We start from the raw sequence: 18,881 nt of genomic DNA, 5'->3' as shown, positions 1-18,881 counted from the left end.
TGTGGCGAAATTTCTTTCTTTCTCTCTTTCTTTTTTTCCTTTGTTTTGTTTTTCTTTTATTTTTTAAACAGTGAGAATCAGAAAGGGGAGGTTTATTTAATGTAGCCACATTGGGAAAGGGGAAAAAGTAATTCAGTGGTTTTTTTTTTTTTTTTTTTTAAACAGGGTTTTTCTGAGTAACAGCCCTTGCTGCCTCAGACTCTCAGAGATCCACATGCCTCTGTTTCCCAGGGACTGGGAATAAAGGTGTGTGCTACCATGCCCAGCTAATGTGGTATTATATAGGCATTACATTAAGAACTTGAGTTGTATTTGTTTGAAGTAGGGTATAATGTTAGGAAACTGGAGTTAGGAAACAGGTGGAGTAGCATCTGTCTGAGGGTTATTAATTCTGACTCCTAGGAGAGAGACAATTGTACATTACAGATGGAGAAGAAAATTCATAATCACATAAACTTAGAAGTTGCTTTTATTGTAACAGGTGTAGGAATAGGCTTTTTGTTTCTTAAAAGTTTATGCTATTAGGTCCCTAGTGTTTATTATCCATGCACACACACACATGCTCACATATTGCTGGGGTTGGTCCACAGGACCCTAAGTGTGTTCAACTTGTACTCTCCCGCAGAGCTACATCTTCAGCGAATTATAGATTATCAGGGATTGAAAATCTTTCAAATAAAATTGATTGGAGGATGAAACATCTCTAAAACTTTGAAGTATAATGACTAGTTTAGAATTATGACTAAAATTCTTTGTTGTATTTGAATTTTTTACAGACTTATTTGTGAAGGAAAAATTATAGATTGAAAATTGATATTAAGTCAGATTATCATGATATTTTAATATGTTTGAATATTGAATTTACCAGGTTTTGTATTTCTGTTTTATCTCACTTAGGAAAGGGAATTCTTGAAGAATTATGTTCAACGGATAGTTGATGTTCGACCCACATTGGTTCTAGTTGAGAAAACAGTATCTCGGATTGCTCAGGACATGTTACTGGAACATGGCATTACTCTGGTCATTAATGTAAAGTCAGTGAGTGTTTTCTGTATTTATTCACTTAAAAAACCATGGCTTTTAAATTATTTTGCATGTATGGTAGGTATGCAGCATTCTTTCTGTTTGATGTACTACTTGGTGTGGTAGCTACTGTATTATTGAGACTCTAGACTCACACTGGATGCAGGTGTGACTGACTGTGTAGCTGTTGTTTTGGGTCTTTCTGGTACCAAAGGTGGAATGGACGCTAGCCCATCAACCAGTGCTCACCAGTGCTTCACTAGTCCCTCTGCAAAATGGAGTCCACTTTTAAGGAAACGGATTTTTCTGTTTCTTTGTTTGCTCATAGTATTTTGTACTAAGACAATGGCTAGCCAAATGCTCTTTAAAAAAGTAATAACAAAATAAAGTAAGAATAAAAAAGAAGATAAAGTCTCAGGTTATACCTCTAGCAGGTCTGGAACTCACTAATCAGTATGACCTCAGACTTGCACTGGTCCTACTTCCTCGGTCTCCCAAGTGCTGGGGCTATACAAGTGCACCACCATACCATGCTTATCTTGTGATGATGTTACAACAAGCATGGCTTGTTTTTGAGGCCATACATTGGTTATTTAGCAAGCAAATTTGATCTAATACAGAATAAAAAAGTCATATAATTATTAAAATTAAGGAAACTGATTGTGAACATTATTTTATTTTAATAATTCATGTACTTTTTCAGGTTAAATTTATTAAGAATTTTACTCATAGCTAATTCTGTAATACACTGTTTTTCTGTGTTGTAGCAAGTTTTAGAACGAATCAGTCGAATGACCCAAGGTGATTTAGTGGTGTCCATGGACCAGCTGCTCACTAAACCACATCTGGGCACTTGCCACAAATTTTATATGCAGATATTTCAGTTACCCAATGGTGAGTCATCTTAAGCATACATTCACTTAGCTTGGGGAATCTCAAGAAATGAATCAACTCCTAGTTAAATATAGTATTGTTTACTCAGGAAGTATTAATATCTGTTAGCATTGGTAGAGAGAGTGATTCAGTGTGGTCTTATTGCTGTAAGGATTTTTTTTTTGTTGGTAATAAATTCTGTCTGGTCCTCTGGATTTTCACCTAAGTCTCTTAATTTTGTTTATTTGTAGAACAAACCAAAACACTGATGTTTTTTGAAGGCTGTCCACAGCACCTAGGATGTACAATCAAGCTCAGAGGAGGCTCCGATTATGAGCTGGCTCGAGTTAAGGAGATCCTAATATTTATGATCTGTGTAGCTTATCATTCTCAACTAGAAATCTCCTTTCTCATGGATGAGTTTGCTATGCCTCCAACTTTAATGCAAAGCCCTTCATTCCATTCTCTGTCTGAGGGCCGAGGGGAAGAGGGAGTGCCTCAGGAGCAGTACAGTGGCAGTTCCCTTCCCCAGGACCCAGAGTGCCCTCCTGACTCCCTGTCTTCTGATGATAGCACTTTGTTGGAATCAAGGATTACGCTTGAGAAGGGTGAGCAGGACAGTAAAGGTGTTTCCCAGGCGGTTGCCTCTGTGAAACATCAAGATTATACTGCACCCGCTTGCCCAGCAGGTATTCCCTGTGCTCTCTTTGCGTTGGTACCTGAATCCTTGTTGCCTCTCCATATGGATCAACAGGATGCTATAGGAAATGAAGAGCCAGAGACATCACAGCAAACAGATGAACAGGATCCCAAAAGCCAGATAAGAGCCTTTAGAGACCCCCTACAGGATGACACTGGGATGTACATTACTGAGGAAATCACCTCCTCTGAAGATAAACGAAAGACTTACTCTTTGACATTTAAACAAGAATTAAAAGATGTGATCCTCTGTATCTCTCCAGTTATTACATTCCGGGAACCTTTCCTTTTAACAGAAAAGGGGATGAGGTGCTCAACTCGAGATTATTTTCCAGAGCAGATTTACTGGTCTCCTCTCCTCAACAAAGAGGTGAAGGAAATGGCGCTCAGGAGGAAGAAACAGCTGCTCAGGGATCTCTCTGGACTTCAGGGCATGAATGGCAGTGTTCAGGCCAAGTCTATTCAAGTCTTACCCTCACATGAGCTAGTGAGCACCAGGATTGCCGAGCATCTGGGTGATAGCCAGAGCTTGGGCAGAATGCTGGCTGATTATCGAGCTAGAGGAGGAAGAATTCAGTCAAAACATTTGGACCCTTTTGTGCATTCAAAAGATGCATCATGTGCTTCAGGGTGCAAGTCGGGAAACAAGACTGAGGGCGATGAAGAGAGGGGCTCGGTCCCAGGCGATGCCGTGTGGGCGACAAAGGTGAGATGCAAGATTAAAAAAATCACTATGGCAGACTGATAGGTTTAGTAAATGTTTACTCTTCTGCTTATTTTTCTTCTTGAGTTGGATGGCATTTATGTATAAAGTATAAAAGTGGATTCATAAGGGAACGAAACTGGGATTTTGGATTTTAATATGCGCTGTAGTAAAGTAGAAAGGACCTACGTTAAGGGAAAGTGGGCAATTGCTTGACGTTTATATCTGTATTGCTTATATGTGGTATGATGTAGCTCGACTTTTTTCAGTGTTTTTAAATAGGTCTTTAGTTTCAGTTTTTGTCAAATATCTGAAAAAAAAGGCAACATATGGAAGAGTTTATTTAGCTTGTAATTCTAGGGGAAGTCAAGGCAGCAGGAAGGAGCAATTTATGATACCACAACGAAAGTCAAGAGCAAAGAGAAATAAATGCGTATATGCTGCTTGCTTGTTTGTGTTCTGTTCTATTCTCCATTCCTAATAGTTCTGGATCTTTTGCTAGAGAATGATGCCACCCACAGTGGTGTGGGTCTCCCCACATTTTAACTTAAGACAGTCGCTCAGATGTGCCCATATTCCAACCCAGAATATATAATCCATCCTTGAGACTCTTCTTCCTAGTTGATTTTAAATTGTATCAAGATGGCAATTAAGCTAACCTTCACAGGTCTCATTATGTGGTCCTGGTTGACTCTTAAGTTCACAGTCCTCTTGCCTGTACCACTTCATGCTAGGATTATAGCTCTGTACCACCACAACTAGCTCTATTGTTTGATTATAGTCATTGTGAGAGATGGAAATTTGTTATTGAAAATGGACCTGTTTTAAGAAAGTGTACTTAATAGTAAAAAGTTTATATTGTCATTTAACTTTGACAGTGATCTTTTTTGTCTAATTAGAAATTAAAGATATTTAAAGAAGATTTCCTTGTGGATGGATACATTACTAGTAGTGAAACTAATAAAAAGACATCTAGTTTCACTGATAGTCAAGGAAGTGCTAAATGTTTTTTTGAGACTCATGAAAAGAACCATGGTTAGTGAGAGTCAAGAAATTTTGAATGCTTTGTCTAAGTGTACAAATGTCTCTTACTGTACGTGTATGTCTGTACATCCTGTCGAAATGTACAGAAAGTGATAAGGTTTCTCTCACTTTAAATGTACGTTTCTCACCTTTGACTCAGGATTCCGCCTTCTCTATTGCAGAACAAATTAAATACATCTGTGTAGGATGCTTGCTTGTTGTAAGAATATATGTACAAGGGTGTTTGTTGAAGCACTGCATCCATTTTTTTTGTAGCAAAACATTATATTTTGCAGATGTGGCAAATACCTGACATTAAACAGTTTAAGAGGGTTTATTTTAGCTCATGATTTCATAGGTTTCAGTCCATCCTCCTTGGCTCCATTATTTGTGGTAGCTAGATGGCACAGCAGACAGGCAGCAGAGAGAAGTCGGAAGGCCTGGGATGAGCTACGGTCGCGGAGACACCGCCAGTGGACTGTTTCCTTCATGTAGGCCTCACCTTTTAGTTTCTAGAATGTGAGGGACACACCTTCAATACAGGATTCATGGTCAGGGGCATCAGTCACACATATTCAACCCGTACCTGATTTTTTTTTTTCCTGAGACAATGTTTCTCAGTGCAGCAGCCCCAGCTGTTTTGGAACTAGCTCTGTAGATCGAGTTCTGGCCCCAGACTCACAGAGATCTGCCTGCCTCTGCCTCCCGATTGCTGGGATTAATGGCATTTGCCGCCGCCACCTGGCTAAAGTGTGGGTTTTGAATGTTTTTTTAAAATGCAACTTTAAAGTTTTGTTACTTATTAGAATAAAACACTAATGGTTACATTTTAGCATGTACCTCCCCAAAGCAAGTTATAGTAATATATTTTTGCAGCCTGTCTCATTTTAATAAAAACAAAATCACCTGTGTATATTTGTGTGTGTATGTACATGTGTGATTGTGCATGTATGTAAATGCAAATAGCGTGAATAAACAAAAAGTGATTTTCCTTTTGGTGTTTGTTTGAATTAGGATTTCTCACTGCCTAGGCTGGCCTCAAACTCAAGATCCAGCTGATGAAGATGTTAAATTCTCGATCCTCTTGACTTTGCCTCCTAAGTGCTGAGCTTTCCATTGCTACCGTGCTGGGCTGAGTAGTTTTATAAACTTTAGTTTGAGAGGTGGGGGGCATCCAAGAAGGAGGGACCTTACATCATGTGCTTCTGAACACATGTGTTCAGGTGTGTTTATAAACAGGAACACGCACAGGTAAAAAAATACCGTATAATTAGCTTTCTAGACACCACTGATTGATGCCCTTAGCCGTCCACTGTCATAATGTTCTATAGGGATCTATTTAAGTTAATTTGCTCTTCCAAAATATAATACAATTTTGAAAAAAGGAGTGTTTATGTTAAGAAACAAGCTTCTTAGTGGTCTCCCACTTTCAAGCACAGTGCTGGGATTGACCCAGGGCCCCACCGATGCTACATTTCCAGCTCAATTATTTTATGCTTTTACGTTTACTTTGGAATTTTGAAATTGTCTTTGGTCAAATCCCAGCTGTTGTTATGTTTAGCTTTGTTGACAGAATGGAATGTGATCTAGGTCAGTGACCTGATAGCTCTGAGTCCCCACTCAGGTGCTCACCTGTCCTTGTCCTGCAGGTGGACTGCCTGAACCCTGCCAACCACCAGCGGCTCTGTGTCCTCTTCAGCAGCTCCTCGGCCCAGTCCAGCAATGCCCCCAGCGCCTGTGTCAGCCCTTGGTACGACGCCTCACCCCGCCCTGTACTGCATGAAAAACAATTCCTGCTATTGGGTGCAGGGCACATTGATGGTCACATACCATACAGTAGAGTGTTTACACTTGAGTAACTGTGAAATTTGTTCGTGGGTAAAAATAGTACCTTAAACAAGAGTGAATAAAGTCTGAGAGAGAAAAAGAAATTTTTACATTACAAAGGTTACAAAGTTGACCTGCAAAAACTGGTTTATAAAAGCTAAAAGCTACATTTTGATTATATCATGTGCAGTTTAGGTGAGTTTTCATGTTGAATAATTTTTATAAAAGCAGTCAGCCTTTTATGTTAGTGTTTGTAGTTTTGTTACTGAGCTATACTACATACTGGCGTTTTGTCTCCTTAGTACATTCTTCTTGGGAACATCTAAGTAAATTTATAGAGACAAATACATTTTATAATGTAATATTTCCAGTGATGGTCAAAAAAAACCTTACATCCCTGTCTTGTGTGTGTTTGTTTGTTTTGTTGCTGGGTTAAAGAATTCTTTGTTAAAAGCAACATAAAGGAGAAAGGGTTTATTTGACTCCCGTCCATCATGGCAGGGAAAGTCACAGCAGCTGCAGCTCAAAGTAACTGATCATGTGAAGCCATCATTCAGAGGAGAGCAGTTAGGCGTGGCTGAAGGTGCTCTGCTCCACTCCCCTTCCCGTGCGGGTGGGGGCTCTTCCCACAGCACTTAACATGCAGGAGAAGCTTGCTTGTGTTTCTTCTACTCCTCCCTGTGTGCACATATATAGCTGTGTGTGAGAGAGAGAGTGTGTGTGTGTGTGTGTGTGTGTGTATGTGTGTTGTTGTTGGTGGTGGTGGTGGGGTTGGTAGCACTTATTTTCAGTGGAAAGATTTTTCTTGAAATGTGTAGTTCCAGGACAGCTTTAAGCCTGGCTTTCTGAAAGCCCATAGAATTTTTCTCGGAATTTAATGGACTCCTTCAGTAATCCTAGAAGAGGATACTGGTTTCAACAAGCACACGTTCAGAGTCTAATTGTGGGCAGTTGTGAGTTCAGTTCAGTTAGGAGCTGCTGTTCTCTGTACTCAGTGAAGACAGGGACTAGAGGGCAGATGGGCACCTACCCCACCCCCACCCCCAGTGTTGACGGGGAGTGAAACTGTGACAGATGATTTTATCTCTTCCTCATGCAAATCAGTTTTATTCAATTTGTTTTTATGGTTTATGCACTCATTAAATGATTTCTTAAGATATTAACAGGTGGGGTGTGGAAAATATGCTATGGTGTGGCTAATCTATACTTGTTTGACAGGGTGAAGTAAAACCTGTTCTGTAGCAGCAACATATATGATTTGCTTTATCACTTCATCATAAGCATATAATAATTAGAATATGGTGGTCTTGGTGGTAATGTTGACATATTTCTAAGAAATGATCTCTTCTTTTAGGATTGTAACAATGGAATTTTATGGAAAGAATGATCTTACACTGGGAATATTTTTAGAAAGATACTGTTTCAGGTAAAAGCTTATTTATTTCTTCCTTATCATTTATTATGCTTTGCTCCCTCCCTCCCTCCCTCCCTCCCTCCCTCCCTCCCTCCCTCCCTCCCTCCCTCCCTCCCTCCTTCCCTCCCTCCTTCCCCCCTCCCTTCCCCCTTCCCTCTTCCCCTCCCCTTCCTTCCCCTCCCCTCCCCTCCCCTCTCCTCCCCTCCCCTCCCCTCTTCTTTTCTTTCTTGAGACAGAGCCCTCTTTATAGCCCTGGCTGTCCTGGAACTCACTATGTAGACTTCGCTGGCCTCAAACTCATAGTGATCTGCTTCCCATGTGCTGGGATTAATTAATATGCATTTTGAAGCCCACAATTTCAAGCTACAACGTGGGAGTTGAATGTGAAGGACTGTTGATGGTGGAGCGCTTAGCGCTTGTTTCCTCTAGTTCTTGTCTATTTCAGAGGAGCTGTCCAGCTCCTCTGCCATGCCAAGACTTTGGTGTGTCTACTTTTACAGTGATTCAAATGAAAAACAGGGAAGACTTAAGACCAGCTTGACATCAGTTTATGATTCACTGCTGTTACCAGTTAAGTTACACAGCGTGGGACGAGTAATTTAATGTTTGCAACCTTTTCCACAGGAAGTACAGTCCTTAAAAATGTCTGGGTTTTACTGTTGTTTGAAACTGGGCATTAGAAGGTGTTTGACAAATGGACAGATGACAAATGCTTTATGTTTAAGACAGAATGTTCAGCTGCAGCTCAGGGCCTGTATATTCTGTTCAGATTGTGCACTGTTGGTCATTACTCTAGATTAAGTGGTGTGTCACTTCCTTGGTCATGGCTCTGATTATTCAGTACTTGGTATATGTGACCCTCTGCTTCATGCTTGATGTGAGGAGGAGTCTCTTGTTTCCACAGGCCGTCTTACCAGTGCCCTAGCATGTTCTGCGACACCCCCATGGTACACCACATTCGACGCTTTGTTCACGGCCAGGGCTGTGTGCAGATAATCCTCAAGGAGCTGGACTCTCCAGTGCCTGGGTATCAACATACAATTCTCACATACTCCTGGTGCAGAGTCTGCAAACAAGTATGTGCTGCTGCTGGGATATTTCTGTTTGTGTAGTGCTTTGGGGCATAGATAATCAATAGTATTTTAAGCTTTGTTATTAGTCATGACATTCTTTATATACCTTCTTGTGCTATGTGTTTAACCTAATACTTTAGAAAACTTTAGTTAAAGAATGTCATTAGCCAGGTGGTGGTGGTACACGCCTTTAATCCTGGAACTTGGGAGGCAGGGGCAGGTGGATCTTTGAGTTTGAGGCCAGTCAGGGATACACAAAGAAACCCTGTCTTGAAAAACCCTATATATAAAATGTCATTAAATAATGATTTATGTATACCTTTTTCTAGTATAATATATTGAAATTATATATTCAGTTATTTTTGTTAATTTAGCTTATACTTAATCCCATCTGTGTTGTAGGTACTGTGTTGCATTTTAGGCATAGAAAGAGAATGAATGTAAATTGTCGCTTGTAAAGAAGGAGACAGACTTATAAAGCAGTAACTATAATATTTTAGGCTATTTTCCTAGCAAATCTGAGCTATATTAACATCTCTTCTAAAAACATGTAGATGAGGCTTTGCTGACAATGACCTGTATAGACTTTTGTATAATATTAGAAAATGACATGGAATCATATTTAATTTCTTTCAACTATCTTTTCAATCTCTGAAGAAATTATTTGATGTCAGTATTGTGATTTTTGTTGTTTGTTTTTTATTAAATCAATTCAATCAATTTTTAGAGAAGTGGCATAGATTTAGGTTTAAGGTTTATTTAATTTTATTTGTATATGTGTGTGCCCAACTGTACGGATGTGATGGAGGAGTGTCTATGTGTTACTTTTATTAATAAAAAAAACTGCCTTGGCCCTTTAAGAGAACAGAAAATTAGGTAGGCAGAGTAGACAGAACAGAATGCTGGGTAGCAGGCAGTGGGGAGACGCTTCAGGCAGTCGCCATATGCAGTCGCCATGCTTCTCCTCTCTGAGATGGACACAGGTTAAGATCTCTCCTGGTAAGCCACACCTTGTGGTGCTACACAGATTACTAAATATGGGTTAATCCAGATGTGAGTAAGAGGCTGACACTAATGGGCCCGGCAGTGTTTTAAAAGAATACAGTTTCTGTGTAATTATTTTGGGTAAAGCTAGCTGGGTGGGACGCAGCCCCGCTGCTCCTTCTTCACGGATGTGTACTATGTGTGAAAGTACCTGAGTAGGCTGATGAGGACTTTAGATCGCTTAGAACCGTAACCTAATTTGGGAATTGAACTGGGGTTCTCTGCAAGGGCTGCAAGTGTTCTTGATTTCTGAGGTATCTTTTCAGCCCTAGACTTATGGGTTTTGGGTTTTTTTTTTTTTGGTGTGTTTGTTGCTTTCATTTACTTTTATTTTATATGCATGCATATTTGCCTGCATGTATGTTTGTGTACCATGTATATGCATATTTCCCAAGAAGATCAGAAACTGTAGTTAAAATGGTTGTGAGATACTGGGGGATCAAACCCGGACTCTGTGGAAGAGCAGCCTGTCCTCTTCACTGCCGAGCCATCTCCAGTTCCTATAACATTTTAAATATATAATATTCACTCATATTACAGCATCTATGTATCAAAATTGCCCTCATTATTATCTTGATGTATTTTTCAGTGTGCTTGGAAAGCATCTGTGAGAACTGTAGATAAAACAGCAGTGTGTCTGTTAGTATAGCACCTGAGGATGGCGACAGTAGTGTTCTTCATATGCTGGGAGCACACCGGCCTGCGGTGATTCATAGTAATGATCAAGTCTTCCTTACTTTCTTGTTTGTGTTAGTGGAGATCCGGCTAGGCAAGCGCTTTATTTACCATTAGACTAGGTCCTAGCATCATTCTCATACCATAGACCTTTAGGTACTGGTCCAAAATGCTGGTAGATCAGTGGTTCTTACCTCTAATACAATTTCTCATATTGTGGTGACCTCCAACCATAAAATGATTTTTGTCACCACCTCAAAATATAACAGTTTGCTACTGTTATGAATTGTAATGTAAATATCTGTGCTTTCCAATGATCTTAGGCAACCCTTGTGAAAGGGTTATTTGACCCTCAAGGGGGTTGTGATCAACAGGTTGAGAAACACTGTTGTCGATTGATTGTTGAATTAAGTCAGTAGCTAAATTTTGGTCTGTTTTTCATGCTCTGGTTTATGCATTTAAATTTTTTTGAAAAGTTTTATGGGGTTATGCTAGAAAGGAAAAAAGTTTTTGTTAACATATACACAAAAGAAAAACTTCTAGTGCTAGAAAAATTTAATGTTATATTTTGTAATCCACAGTAATAGAAAAAGTGGGCAAAGGTCATGACAAAGCAATTAATACAAATGGTCAGTTAAATATGCAAATGAATTTTATTTATTAACTAGTTGAAACATAAATGAAGCCAAATATAAATGAAACAAGTAAAATGCATTAAAAACATTTCAGAGATGAATAATTCATAGGATTGGTAGGAAAGTGAGGGAATTAGTATTCTTAGTTACTGTTGTTGTTCAAAATGTGTAAATGAATATACCTGATTTGACAAAAGAACCATTGCCCTTTGATCCGTCATTGCCCACCCTTACTGATTTATTCTAAAGGAACACATGTCTCTTTTGAGTGTGTTTGCAAGAATGTTCAGGGGAGCATCATGCAAATAAGGGAGACCTGTCTGTCTCAGATGCCTGTTAGTGACAGTGTGAGACCTACCCCATGGGCATTTAAAGGTTGTAAAGAAAGTAAAGAGTCTACTGCAAATTGATGGTGTGTGAGGGGTTATTAGAGCTATCCTCTTCACCCTCCCAGTGTTGTTGGGAGGGCTGCTTGTTTGTCCCTGCTGCCCAGCTAGCTTAGCCCCGAAATAACCACACAGAAACTATATTTATTAAATCACTGCTTGGCCTATTAGCTCTCACATCTTATTGGCTAACTCTTACACCTTGATTTAGCCCATTTTTATTAATCTATGTTTTACCACTTGGCAGTGGCTTACCAGGAAAGATATGGCATGTCTGATTCTGGCTGCTCCATGGTGTCTCTGTCTTCTGCTCTCTTTCTTCCAGAATTTAGTTCTCTCTTCTCTGCCTACCTAAGTTCTGGCCTATCAGGCCAAGACACTTTTTTTATCCATTAACCAATACAAGCAACACATAGAAAGAAGGACCTCCTACACTATCCCAGCTCAAATCCATTTTGAATATTTTGTTTTTTTCCAATTTTTCTCCCTCGGTTAGAATATGTTGTTTGTCTTGGAAAATAGAAAATACATCTTTCAAAAAACGAGATTTTCAGCATGTAACTTATTAAAGATTTTTCTTTCTGAACTCCAGGTAACACCAGTTGTTGCTCTTTCAAATGAATCCTGGTCTATGTCATTTGCAAAGTACCTTGAACTTCGGTTTTATGGGCACCAGTACACACGCAGAGCCAATGCTGAGCCATGTGGTCACTCTATCCACCATGATTATCACCAGTATTTCTCTTATAACCAGATGGTGGCATCCTTCAGGTGAGATGGCAGAGAGACCCTGCACATTATCACCTGTTGTTGTCTTGCTTGCATAGCTTTCTGTTCACATTTCACCTGCCAAGTAGTTCCTCCTTTGCTCTTGGTTTAATACTTTTTTGCTGTGGTACTCTGATAAAAATATCCTGGATATTTACATTTTGTTTATTACCCACATCTTATTCTAGAGTTAGGAGGGCAGAAATTTTGGTGCTATATTCTTGGTACTTAGAACGTGTTTCACACACAATGTGCTCACGAAATATCTATTAATTAGAATGTGTTTCCATTTAAAAGCAGGGCCTTTTAACCATAATGTAGGGTGTAGGTTGGATGCAGCATTTATTAGTCAATACCTCAGGTAGGAAGGACAAGAAGACTCATGAAGAACCCTAAGAGCTGGACGGTAATAAGTTCCTTCCTTCATTTTAGTCTCTTCAGATCCACAGAGAAAGTTTACAGTAAAATCATTGCTGTTTTTTATAGCAGATGGGCCTCAGAGAGATAATAATAATGGCATCACAGTACAAGGATAAAGAAAATCTCAATATTGGGGAAGATATCTCTGGTAGTTGAAAGTTACTTTTTTTTGTCTTTATGAAACTTGATTTTATAGAAAACTTTATTTTTCTCATATGCTTATTTGAATATATATGCCCTATATAAATTATTAAAATATTTTTTATTTTCTCCTGTTACTGTTTTTTCCCCTCAGTTATTCTCCTATTCGGCTTCTTGAAGTGTGTGTTCCACTACCAAAAATATTCATTAAACGTCAAGCCCCACTGAAAGTGTCCCTTCTCCAGGACCTCAAGGACTTTTTTCAGAAGTAGGTTTCATTGTCTTTGGTCATCCATGTTTGCTTTGTTGTGTTTGTAACCCATTGCTGATTTAGTTGTCAGGTTTACCCATATATGTAGTGTGTGCTCAATGTAAAAAGAAAAAGTTCAAATAATACAGGAAAACCTTTCCAAAACGTAAGTGACAACTTAAATTTTGAAGTAAATCTTTTGAGGCTTTGTTGTTTTGCTTTGCAAAATTACCCTGTGATTTTTGATAAGGTAGCTTGTTTTATTGATAGTTTTATATAAAATACCTTTTCTTCTAATTTCTATGAAGTGGTTTGATTTTAAACTCCTCTAACATGTGGTACCCTCCCCATCTTTAGAGTTTCACAGGTATACCAAGCTGTTGATGAAAGACTTGCATCCTTGAAAACGGATACATTTAGCAAAACAAGAGAGGAAAAAATGGAAGATATTTTTGCACAAAAAGAGGTGATTGTTTCTTTTATGGAAAATACTGAAGTTGCTGACTTGCTGGAAATCCCTTTGTCTCTGTCGTGTCTCAGCTTATTGAACTTGAATCTATTGCCTTCCAGATGGAGGAGGGTGAGTTCAAGAACTGGACTGAGAAGATGCAAGCAAGGCTTATGTCCTCCTCTGTGGATGCCCCTCAGCAGCTGCAGTCCATCTTTGAGTCCCTCATAGCCAAGAAGCAGAGTCTCTGTGAGGTGCTGCAAGCGTGGAACAGCAGGCAAGGCTTTGTCGGGGCCTTCTGGACACTGCTACCAAATTTCTTCTGCCACGATCTTTCAAAATTTGTTTTCTGGTTCTGGAGATTAAATCCAAGGTCTTACATTTGCTAGGCAATACTCTACCACTTAGCTAAATTCTCAGTGACAATATTTTAAATTTAAAGCTCTATTAATTATAGATGTTTTATTTTTTTTAGTTATAAAGATTTTTTGACTTTTGTTTTCTTCATCCTTTAAAACATATTGCAGCCTTTACATAGTCTGTTAAGATAAAAACAAACAAAACAAAAGGAAACAGCCCTTTTTGCTGTTTAAAATATGTGTGCTGCTGAGTGAGATTGATTGGATCATTGTCCTGTGAAACATCATTGGCTATCATAAGAATTCAGTAGTGGCTCCATACACCTTTAAAGTCTGTTTCAAGAGAAAGTTTGTAAGTATAAACTGGAAATAAAACCATGTCCTTTCTGCCTGTGACTGTAGGTTGCAGGACCTTTTCCAGCAGGAAAAAGGTAGAAAGAGGCCTTCGGTTCCTCCCAGTCCTGGGAGACTGAGACAAGGTGAAGAAAGCAAGGTAATAAAGTGTAGCTTTGTCTTTACTGTTTCATTGATAAACACATAGTTAGTTCTATTTCTAACACTTTAGGAGTGGTAGTTTAATGCATAACGTTTTCTGTCATGTTGGTGTATTTTCAGGGAAATATAGTCTGGATTACTTTTATATGCTAACCCCAATTAAAATGATGTGTTATAATTAATTTATTTGAAGTATTTGTCAAAAGGTTACCGTCCCTGATACACCATTGAGGATATTACAGAGGAAACTTGTAGGTTCTCAGCATATATAATAGAGTTCTAATTTTTCATTTTCCTTTCTTTTAAAAATATATTTGTTTACTTTTATTTTATGTGAATAAGTGTTTTGTCTGCATGTCTGTATATGCACCTCATATGTATCTAGAGCCCACAGAGCAAGAAGAGGGCATTGGATCCCATGGATTGGAGTTACAGGTGACTGTGAGCTATCATGTGGGTGCTGCTTACCAATTTAGGTCTTTTGGAAGAACAGCAGGTGTCCTTAACTGTTAAGCCTTCTCTCAAGCCCTAGGGCACTTTTCTTACTGTGTAGTTTTGGATGTTTGATTTCTGTGCTTGAATGAGAAGTTCTTCTTAAGCCGTCTTCCCTGGATCACTCCCTTCCCAACTGATTGCTTTCTTTTGCTGAAAACAAAATACCACAAACTTAGTGTTCAAAAATGCGGACTTAACTGTTTTATAGTGGTGTATATGACTGGGCTCTTTATTCAAAATCCCACAGAGCTAAAATTAAGGGCTCAGCCAGGGTTTCTCTCATTTTTGAGCGTCAGCTTGTTCTTCAAGCTCTTTTAGGTTGTTGACAGGACTTGGTTTCTATAGTGACCGATCTTCTTTTGGTGGCTGTTGATGCTTACATTCCCTGCCCGGCAATCTGTTCCATCTTCTAAGCCTTCCATGCCGGTCCAGCTCCTCTTGAGCTTCAGATCACTTTGTTTATCTCTGACTTACACAGCTTTAAGTTTTTTGTACTTAGCCGGGTAGTGGTGGCGCACGCCTTTAATCCCAGCACTTGGGAGGCAGAGGCAGGCGGATCTCTGTGAGTTCGAGGCCAGCCTGGTCTACAAGAGCTAGTTCCAGGACAGGCTCTAAAAAAGCTGCAGAGAAACCCTGTCTTGAAAAACCAAAAAAAGAAAAAAGAAAAAAAAAAAAGATTTTTGTACTTAATGCACTTGTATCTGGATTTCTCTTCGTTTTTTGGTCAGTTGACTTGGCACCATTATATTTGCAAAATTTGTTCACAGCAATACTTAGACTTCTGTTTGTTAGAGTAATTGGAATAAGGGTGTATACACCAGAGGCTAAACATTTTGGGAGACCTTTAGAATTCTGCCTGTCGTGCTGCTCAGATATCACAGGAAATGATGCTAGTGTAATGGCCTTGTATCCTGACATCACAGGGTTTTGAGGACGGGGCGGGGTGGGGGGGTTCTTTTCATGTCACCAGACTGTTGTAGAGAAATGTCATGGAATGATGGCTCCACATACTGCAAATCATTTTAGAAAATTAAATGGTTATTTCTTTTTGTCTGTTAAGTGACTATTTAGTAATTGTATTTCCTCTTAAATATTTAGGTAAGAATAACAGTTGGAATGATGGCTCAGTAGTTAAGAGCACTGGCTGCTCTTCCAGAGGGCCCGGGGTTCAATTCCTAGCACCCACATGACAGCTCACAGCTGTCTGTAACTCTATCTAGTTCAAGAGGATCCAACACCTTCACACAGACATATATGAAGGCAAAACCACCAATGCACATAAAAATAAATAAAAATCTTTTAAAAAGAAAGAAAGAAATACACTGTCACCCATGAAGTGATCTGCTTTTGGAAAAGTGCCTTTTGGCAAATGGTTTTGAGTGCCCATCTTCCTGCCCGTGTTTCTCTAGGTCTGTGGCGTCCACTCGTGGACAGCAGCCATGGTTGTCTCATAGAGACATTGGCCTGGCTAGAAAGAGACAGGTAGAAAACACACGAGCCCGGAAGGATTAGTGACTATAGACAGGTCGTAGAAAAGCATAAAGAAGGCAGAGTTTGGTGATGGAGTAGGAATAGTGGTGGGTTATTTTATTTAAAGGACACAGAAAATCTCTCTAATATGGTAGCCACTACTGACATGAAATGACTTGTAAGTAAATTCCCCATGAGGCTTGTAGTCCTCCTAATGTTGTCCATGGGTAAGAGGCCATTAGATGGCTGTTAAGAGAGGAGTAGGCTTTCTAGACAGACCTAGTGCTCCTGGATGTGTCCATGCCAAGGTGTGAGCTACTGTTTAGAGCAATATTCTCAAAGTCATGGGTCCATGTTTGCAGCATATAGAACCTAGCTGTCTTCTGGTTGGCCAGACATCTAAGATAGTTCTGAAATGTAAAACAGTGGCACTTCTCTTTCTAATGTAAAACTTAGGGGTTGTTTTTCTAAATTTTGGAAAATAGCTTTATTCTGCTTCAACTAGCTTTTATATTTATGTTTCTATCTAATGGTGTTATTTCTAAGTGAACCAATAAATGCATACTTAGGAATGTACTCAAACTTAATTAATTAAAATGGCAAGAGCCACTTTAAATTATTAAGACATACTATTTTATTGGAAACATATCTTAATTTCAAAAATTTCAAGATTCACGGGGCTAGACTACTTTTAAAGTGTGTTTTTTTTTTTTAAAAAAAAATATATCCTTAAAAATAGCATTTTTTTTTTCTTCAGATAAGTGCACTTGACACATCTCCAAGGAATATTTCTCCAGGACTTCACAGTGGAGAAAAAGGTTGGTCTTTAGTCTGGTGGCCTCTTGCTCTTGCATTTAAAGAGATTTTACTCTGTAAGTTGCTTTTAACTGCTAATGTGAGCATTATTTTCTAATACACGTGTCCATAGTAATTTTCCTCCTTATAGAACACGTATAATTCTTTCTGGTCTGAGATTCATATAGTGTGTTATAAGAACATAAATTAGGATGTAGAAATGCATACAATGGTAGTGAGGGCTGCCAGTGGAAGAAAAAGAATAAAACCTGGCATTGAGCTTCTTTTTTGCTTATGCTAGTCAGGCAGCCTCCTTATTCTGTTATTAGGGTTTATCTTAGCATGGTTAATTTATATTTTATGTTCTTAAATTGTTTTCTAAAATTTTTATTCTTCAGTAACTTAGTGCCATTTTGGAAACTAGGGAAATTTACATAGATTGTCTGTTGAATAGAACTTACTGTTTTTTTTTTACATTTTTCTGTGATAATTATAACTTTTTTTTCTCTGTCAGAATAAACATCTAAGTTTCCCCACAGTGCTGTTAATCCCATTCTCTGTGAAGCCAGATCATGTGTAGGCAGATAATGTAGCATAAAGGAAAGGGTATTGTGTTAGGTAGAGGTCAGGGTGATTTGATTGTGGCCAAATCATATAATCTTCCTGGATTTTTATTTCAATTTTTATGGCATAAGTTACATGACCTAGATAATTTTCAAAAAGGTAAAATTCCACGTTTTAAGAAGTAGAAATACGATTTGGCATTTAAAAAAGTGTTCTCAGGTGCAGTGGACTTCTTATTGTAACTGACTCCTCTAAGATGATGTTTCTCTAGAGGATCGCTTCTTGACGACCCTGTCCAGCCAGAGTTCCACCAGCTCTACCCATCTCCAGCTGCCAACTCCTCCTGAGGCCCTGGCTGAGCAGCTAATGGGAGGGCCCTCCGACCTGGACACAGCCAGTGGCTCTGAAGGTAAGGTTCCGGCCACTGTTTACCCTATTTCATTGAGTCTAAGACTGAGATGAGTCCTTGTTTCATATGTGTCTCTGAAAAAGAAAACCATGGCTAATTCTTTGATATAGTGCTTCTTATCCTTTAGAATTGTTTATGTTTGTTTAAAGTTCTTTTTTAAGGGGCTGGAGAGATGGCTCATTGGTTAAGAGTATCTGCTGCTCTTCCAGAGGACCCTGGGCTCAATTCTCAACACCCACATGGCAGCTCACAACTCTTATAATTCTAGTTCCAGGGAATTTGACTCCCTCTTCTGACACTTCCTTGGATACCAGTCAAACATGTGGTGTACATATACACATGCAGGCAAAACACTCATGCACATAAAGAAATAATAAATTAATTTTTAAAGTTTCTTTTTAAATACAGCCTTTCATTATATGCCTTCCATTAGCTGAACTGACATGCATTACTGTGCGTATGTAAATGTCCTAGTAAAACAGTATTACTCATTGTTCTCTACCTCTTGGGGACATCTTTTTTAAGGTGTGTAAAGTGTATTATTATTGCTTTGTGAGGTGAAGGAAAATTGTGCCATTTTTTTCCAACAGACATTTACAACAAAAGCCATGCCTTGCTTCTCTCTTTCCTTGGTTTCTGTTAAGCAGTACCTCCTGCATTCTGAACTTGGGCTCACTGTGCCGGTGCTGTCAGCTCAGGTGTAGTGGCTAGAATGCACACCGTGTGTAGCAGCGACAGCACTGCGGCAGGTCGTGCATAGTCGTGCATAGTTGGGTGTCGTGTGGAGCTGCGGGCAGGCCTGCTTTTCATCCCGCCCGGATGATAAGCGCTTTACACCCGAAATAACAACACACAAACTGTATTCATTTAAACACTGCCTGGCCCATTAGTT

General features: G+C 39.1%; 1 protein-coding gene across 6 annotated transcripts in view; it reads left to right on the top strand.

Moving 5' to 3' along the window:
• The window catches only part of Pikfyve (phosphoinositide kinase, FYVE-type zinc finger containing), a 93,137-nt gene that overhangs the window by 55,269 nt on the left and 18,987 nt on the right, over window positions 1-18,881 (top strand). For 5 of the 6 annotated variants that reach the window (XM_038338980.2, XM_038338982.2, XM_038338979.2 and 2 more), the window contains 13 exons: window positions 898-1,038; window positions 1,791-1,917; window positions 2,148-3,301; window positions 5,971-6,071; window positions 7,503-7,574; window positions 8,467-8,638; window positions 11,968-12,146; window positions 12,859-12,972; window positions 13,312-13,420; window positions 13,525-13,679; window positions 14,164-14,254; window positions 16,979-17,039; window positions 17,852-17,989. In XM_038338980.2, coding sequence (XP_038194908.1) covers window positions 898-1,038; window positions 1,791-1,917; window positions 2,148-3,301; window positions 5,971-6,071; window positions 7,503-7,574; window positions 8,467-8,638; window positions 11,968-12,146; window positions 12,859-12,972; window positions 13,312-13,420; window positions 13,525-13,679; window positions 14,164-14,254; window positions 16,979-17,039; window positions 17,852-17,989 — 2,614 coding nt within the window. Of the gene's footprint in view, window positions 1-165; window positions 215-897; window positions 1,039-1,790; window positions 1,918-2,147; window positions 3,302-5,970; window positions 6,072-7,502; window positions 7,575-8,466; window positions 8,639-11,967; window positions 12,147-12,858; window positions 12,973-13,311; window positions 13,421-13,524; window positions 13,680-14,163; window positions 14,255-16,978; window positions 17,040-17,851; window positions 17,990-18,881 lie in introns of those variants that run through there. The other variant, XM_038338983.1, reaches the window with a different exon arrangement.

The sequence above is a fragment of the Arvicola amphibius genome, chromosome 8 (genome assembly GCF_903992535.2).
Source record: "Arvicola amphibius chromosome 8, mArvAmp1.2, whole genome shotgun sequence".
Classification (NCBI taxonomy): Eukaryota; Metazoa; Chordata; class Mammalia; order Rodentia; family Cricetidae; genus Arvicola; species Arvicola amphibius.
Note: the sequence above shows the minus strand (reverse complement) of the source record. Positions and strands in the feature narration are given on the sequence as shown.